The sequence below is a fragment of the Chrysochloris asiatica genome, unplaced genomic scaffold, assembly GCF_000296735.1.
Source record: "Chrysochloris asiatica unplaced genomic scaffold, ChrAsi1.0 scaffold00040, whole genome shotgun sequence".
Taxonomy (NCBI): Eukaryota; Metazoa; Chordata; class Mammalia; order Afrosoricida; family Chrysochloridae; genus Chrysochloris; species Chrysochloris asiatica.
This window is the reverse complement of record NW_006408558.1, coordinates 17,882,360-17,888,788: the sequence shown is the minus strand read 5'-3', so window position 1 is coordinate 17,888,788 and position 6,429 is coordinate 17,882,360. Positions and strand designations below refer to the sequence as shown.

The 6,429-nt window shown below is 40.7% G+C and overlaps 1 protein-coding gene across 1 annotated transcript in view; it reads left to right on the top strand.

Moving 5' to 3' along the window:
• Window positions 1-6,429, top strand: part of KDM2A (lysine (K)-specific demethylase 2A) — a 160,826-nt gene that overhangs the window by 105,148 nt on the left and 49,249 nt on the right. The window contains exons 6-9 of the mRNA XM_006860861.1: window positions 2,066-2,172; window positions 2,640-2,733; window positions 4,496-4,649; window positions 5,684-5,799. Coding sequence (XP_006860923.1) covers window positions 2,066-2,172; window positions 2,640-2,733; window positions 4,496-4,649; window positions 5,684-5,799 — 471 coding nt within the window. The remainder of the gene's footprint in view (window positions 1-2,065; window positions 2,173-2,639; window positions 2,734-4,495; window positions 4,650-5,683; window positions 5,800-6,429) is intronic.

Below are 6,429 nucleotides of genomic sequence, written 5' to 3'. Positions count from 1 at the left end.
GTTGTATTTTGGCTCTCGTGGACTTGTTTTCATTTTCTTCAGCTTCAGTTTGAATTTGCATATGAGTAATTGATGGTCTGTTCCACAGTCTGCCCCTGGCTCTACAATTTGAGGAACTTAACCTATACTTATGGGTGTAGTAGCTCAAAATACCAACCAAGAGGGAAGGAGATTTCACATCAAGGACCAAGCCTATCCCTTCTGTACACAAAATTGATGGTTGTTATTGTTAAGTGTTGTCGAGTTGATTCTGACCCATAGCAACCCTGTAGAGGGTTTCCAAGAAGCAGCTGGTGAGCTTGAACCACCGACTTTGCAGTCTGACGCATTAGCCCACAGCACCACACACAGGATTCATAGGGATGGGCAACTTAGACATTGGCTACCTAAAATGGGGAGAGAGGGTGTTTTTATTAAAAGCACGAAGTGTCTGGCACAGAAGTTTTCTAGAGGGAGTGTAGTTTCAGAGTGAGTGGGAAAGGTAGAATCCCCACTGAATAGTTTAATTTTGTCTAGATGGTTCTAGTGAAAGGAGTTGGGGATAGGATTCTTTTGATTTAATAGTGAGTAATGGTTAACATGACATTACAATTGTCGCAACTATAAAGGTAGAAGTTGTATAACAAAAAGGTGGGTGGTAGTTAATCTTACATTCAAGAAACAGAGAAGCCTAGGTCTATCAAGGGAAAAGAGCATGACCCTACCCAGAAAAGCGGCAACACTAGAGATGGAGGCAGAGGTGATGGCATGGAGAGAGAGAGCAGCTGAGGACTCTAGACTGATGGAAAGAGAAAGGCTGTGTGCTGGCAGCCAGGAGGACATGTCTTTTGGTTGTTTAAACAATTATATATTCCTGCGTGTTTTTGTGTACATCAAAAAACAAATCCAGAGGGAATGGAAGCAATTGCTGTTTACCTATGATGGATGCATAGAGGGAGGGGGATTGTGATCATTTCAGTGCAACAAAGTACGATAGGTTGTGTGTAAAACCAATGTTCTCTCATATAAACTATCACTCAATTTACAATAAAACCTTTTTAAAACTTAAAAAAAAAAAAGCATTTGGCTTCTTGAGCAGAAATTCTTAGGAATGGAGCAGGAAGTTAACTTTATAGTTAACTCCTCAACTTGCTTATTTCTTCCAAGTCTGTGGTGACGTCTTTCAGACACACCAGAGGATTCTACCTTTCCCAGTCACTCTGAAACTAAACTCCCTCTACTGAACTCCTGTACCCTATTATTAGGAACAGATTTATGTGCCTTTGTTTAAATACAGAGATTGTTTTATTAAGTTCACCAGAAACATATGTTTGAAGCTATAAGTTATATTTTACAGTATCAGTGCTGTGTTGTTAGGTTCACACACCTTCATCTGAGGCTGTTTCTTAGCGTTCAGTGATTGGGTGCTAGCATGATATGTTGTATTTCACTGGAAAGTATTCATTTAAAAGTTTTTTTAAACATTATTCAATTTTTAAAAACATATATTTACATTTAATTCTCACAGCATTCCTTTATGATAATGATCCTCTTTGAACAGATGAGTTTCAGGGATTTGGGTGATTGAAAGGAAAACATAACAGACCTGGAGTTTCTGGTCTCTAATCTACTAATTTCTGTGGGCCTTTGGCTGCAGATCCCACTGGACTTTGCTCTCTCTCCTACCTTACTTTAGCTTAACTGCTATAACAGTGGTATGTCTTTTGGTAAATATACAAGTACCTTTCAGATTTTATTGGTTCAAAAAATAACAACAAATTATTCCAAAATTGCCTTAAAAGAATGGCCTTAGTTGAATATGACTATATCATTAAATTACTCCACTTTGATTAGTACTGTCTTTTTGATCATAGTGATGGAACCATTAGTCTTTATCCTCATTTCATAATTATTTCTAGAATGTTTGCCTATTGACCCTAAAATTTACCAACAGATTGTTTTAGTGTGCTTTATAATTGTAGGCTTTCAATATATATTTTGAGAAATGCTCTTTTTCTGGACTTCAAAATTCTCTTTCACCCTGACCCTTCCTTGGAAGCATAAATGTTTTCTCCTCTTTCCAAAGGTGGATTTCATTGACTGGGTAGATAACATGTGGCCACGGCATTTGAAGGAAAGTCAGACAGAATCAACCAATGCCATTCTGGAGATGCAGTACCCGAAGGTGCAGAAGTAAGTGACTCCTTGGCGTCCTCAAGATACCATGGGGGAGCACCCTGTGGAGTGATAGCAAGGAGCCTCGCTCCATGTCCTGAGTAATCACAAAGATGATTCCTTGAACGAGTAGGCTTTACACTTCCCAAGGCAAGAGTGTTATGAGAACACCAAGCGAATGATCACCAAAATTTGTCCTTCGGGCACTGTTGTTGTTGTTAGTTCCAAGTCACAGGGACCCTGTATAGGGTTTCCAAGGAGCTGCTGGTGGATTTGAACCACCAACCTTGTGGTTCAAATTGACCTTGTGATCCAGTGCTTATCCAGTGCCACACCAGGACTCCTCTGGCACTGTGATGACAAGAAATTGTACTCCTGTAACACTGGCAGTTTACTGGGGGGCACAGGAGAGAGGGTGGCATTGTGGTGGGGCAGAACCTCTTTTTCGCACCAGTGCACTAACACTGCTGCTCTCTTTCGGTCAGGTACTGTCTAATGAGTGTTCGAGGCTGCTATACTGACTTCCACGTGGACTTTGGTGGTACCTCTGTTTGGTACCACATCCATCAAGGAGGAAAGGTACGGTCATAGTTGGGATGGGGGCTGGACTCGAAAGCTGGTTATCTGACTTGGCTTCAGTTATGCATACTTACTAAATGCACCCTGAAAATGAATCTCTTAAGAAACTGCCCTAATTGTAGACTAAACTACACACTTCCTTGCTAGAATTTAGTTGTTGTTTTTCAGTGTCGTCGCTTGGTTATATTCATAGCGACGCTGTATAGGGTTTCTGAGGAGTGGCAGTGGAATTGAGCTGCCAACCTTGCATTTAGCAATCCAGTACTTACTCTGCAGCAGCACACCAGAATTCCTAGAGTTCAGTAGGACTCAGTATTCATCTAGTCCGCCTACTATTGTGGCACCAGTATTGACGAAGCACTTATTAAACCTCAGCAGTCCTGTGTCTAGATTTCCCTAAACTGAGATCTCCACATGAACCCAAGGAACTGGTATTCATTTAAAAGTTTAAAACTCTTAGAGATCAGAAACTCCAGGTCTGTTATGTTTCCTCTCAATCACCTAAGTCCCTGAAACTCATCTGTTCAATGAGGATCATTATCATAAAGGAATGCTGTGAGAATTAAATGTAAATAGATGTTTTCAAAAATTGAATAATGTTATCAGAACCTGGGAAACTTTTAAATGAATAAAACTGTCTTCTAAGGAAAAAAATGTAACTTTTCTGCATGGAAATACAGATTCTGGATAGATTCAAATGAGGATCCAAACCACCTTTGCCTTCACGGAGGCATTGGTCTGAAACGCAGCCACAGGGACCCTTTCTGTCTTCTCTGAGGGTGTCAGTAAATTTCGACATACTGTCCTCAGCCATAATAAATGTCAGAATGTTTCTGCGTGCTGTGTGAAAATGGAAGTCTAGAATTCGTATCAGGGGCTTATAGTATTTTGCTGTTATCTTTTCTTCCCTTACTAAAAGTAAATGCATCTGTATGCATTAGACCTTGAGAGAAAGTAGAAACTGAATGAAAATAGATGATGCATTTAGAATGGAAGGTCCTAATCAAGTACAGCTGTACCTTTGAACACAAAAGTCATTCCAAACTTCTTAAAGTTTTGTCTTACTGGTCTCTATTACTAGCTTGGAGTCCTGGTGTGGCTCTGTGTGTTAATGCACCAGACTGCAAAGCCGTTTGAATTGCAAGGTCAGTGGTTCAAGCTCACCAGCTGCTCCTTGGAAACCCTATACAGGGTTGCTATGGGTCGGCACCAGCTCGACAGCACTTCACAATAACAACAACAATTAGCTTAGAACAGAGCAACTTAGGACAGTCTCTTGAAGATACTATGTTATTGTTAAGTTACAGGGTTTCTGAGGAGTGAGGTGGATTTGAACTGCTGACGTTGAGGTTCAAATCTACCTTATGGTCCAGTGTTTACCCTACAGCGCCACATCAGGAATATACTATACTGCACTCTTAGTGGGACTAGAAAAGCCAGGTAGCTAGGGGCATATAAGGGACTGCCTAGATAACAAGCCAAGTGACTCTCTGTTCCCTGAATACTGGATGGGTTCTGGGTTCTGCAGTCAAACCCCAGGGAAGCCCTGATACTGTTTGATCAAGTAGATGGCAAGAAATGCCTGCTTCTTTGGACCCGGAAGAGTTTCTCAAGTAGTCAAGATCTGTAGTCTGTGAGAATTGTCTCTGTCTTTTCTATCCAGATAGAAGAAGGTGTTCTTAACTTTGCCTTATGATTAGTTAAAGATGACGACTGGGTCATGTCAATGGCTGTTAACAGACTGAAGTTTTTTAACACACAGGTCTTCTGGCTCATCCCCCCTACAGCCCACAACCTGGAGCTGTACGAGAATTGGCTGCTGTCAGGGAAACAGGGAGACATCTTTCTGGGTGACCGGGTATCAGATTGCCAGCGCATTGAGCTCAAGCAGGGCTATACCTTCGTCATTCCCTCAGGTAAGCAGGATGGAGAAAGTGGTTGTCTTCTCTAGCCCCACTGTCTTACCTTAAACTTGAAGGAAAAAGGAATTGGTAGATTAACACCAAGAATGGTGGTAATGCTAGGGTGGACAGAACAGTGGTGTTCGCCCCTGACTTATGGAGTAGATGGTAAGAACTTATTTAAAAAACAAAAGACGGTGATTTTCCATTGAAGGTGTACATCAGAATTGCTAGTGGATACTTTTCAAATCTTCATATTTAGACCCCACATTAGCCCTAGTAATTTAGAATTGCTAGGGAATGGACCAGTTCTACAGTTGAAGACCCACCTGTTCTTCGTAGACAGAGGGGGTGAAGGCTCACCTCCAGGATCAGTAGTATCCACCATCAGATCACTGGTAGCAAAAAGAAGCTCTAGAAAAAGCACAGATTCTGGAGTCACAGACCTGTATGAGAATTCTGATTGTTCACTGATACAGACCATGGGAGGCAAATATCTGCATCTTCTTTAGTCATGAGGAGAAAATGAGAATATGTGTGAACTGTCTGGCACAGAGCTTGGTATGTGTTCCAATTAATGGTAGCAGCATTTGTTAAAGGTTATTGTGTGCCAAGCACTCTGCACGCGTTTTCTCATTTAATGCTCACTAACAACCACCGTTAAGGAGCTCTGGTAGCATAGTGGTTATGAATCGGGCTGCTAACTTCAAGGTCGGCAGTTCGAAACTACCAGTGGTTCCGCGGGAGAAAGATGAAGCGTTCTGCTCCTGTAAAGATTTACAGCCTCAGAAACCCTGTGTAGGGTCACTATGAGTCGGAACCGACTCCACGATCCTTAACAACAACTACAACAACAACCAACATTAGGTATCTTTTATCTTGGGTTAATGAGAGAATTGAGGCTTCTAGAGATTTAAGTAATGTGACCAACCACTAAGAATAGTTAGAATCAGAAGAGAGTGTGGTCTAGGAGTCTGGTACTGGTTTTCTGAAACAACCTTGTTAAAACATGGACTTTCAACTGCTGCTCTACATTCCATTTCTTCTAGGATGGATTCATGCTGTGTATACTCCTACAGATACGTTAGTGTTTGGAGGCAATTTTTTGCATAGCTTCAATATCCCGATGCAATTAAAAATATACAACATTGAAGATCGAACGCGGGTACGTAGTTCTGTGTTGCAATTGGATTTGAAAAGGTTTACACCATTTAAGACACATATTAAAGAATCCACTGATAGTTCGTTAAAATTTCAATTTTTTCAGGATTAAAATGCAACTTCACATTTTTGGAACACTGAGAACATTTTTAAATTAAGTTCTTTGAGGTTCTCAGTAATCCCTTGAACCCTGATTTTCATTAGAATAATTTGATGTAATTGGATTTATCAACTCAAGTTTTCACAGCTTTAAAATCCTTTATCTTTCTTTATTCTGATTACTGTCTGACACTTGAGTGGTCTTAATTATATATATATGTATATAATGTGTGTGTGTGTGTGTGTGTATATGTATATATATAAAATGTATATATGCCTTTCTCAAATGGGATTCCATGAGGAAAAGCATGTCCTACAGGAAATGATGTGCTTGTCTTATTTTCCCAGTTTTCCCAAGGATATGGTATATACTTTGTTGTTGTTAAGTGCCATCGAGTCAATTCCGACCCATAGCAAACCCTGTATAGGGTTTCCAAGGAGCAGCTGGTGAGCTGAACCACTGACCTTGCAGTTCAAACGACTTTGCAGTCTGACGCATTAGCCCACAGTGCCACACCAGGACTGCTATAGTATA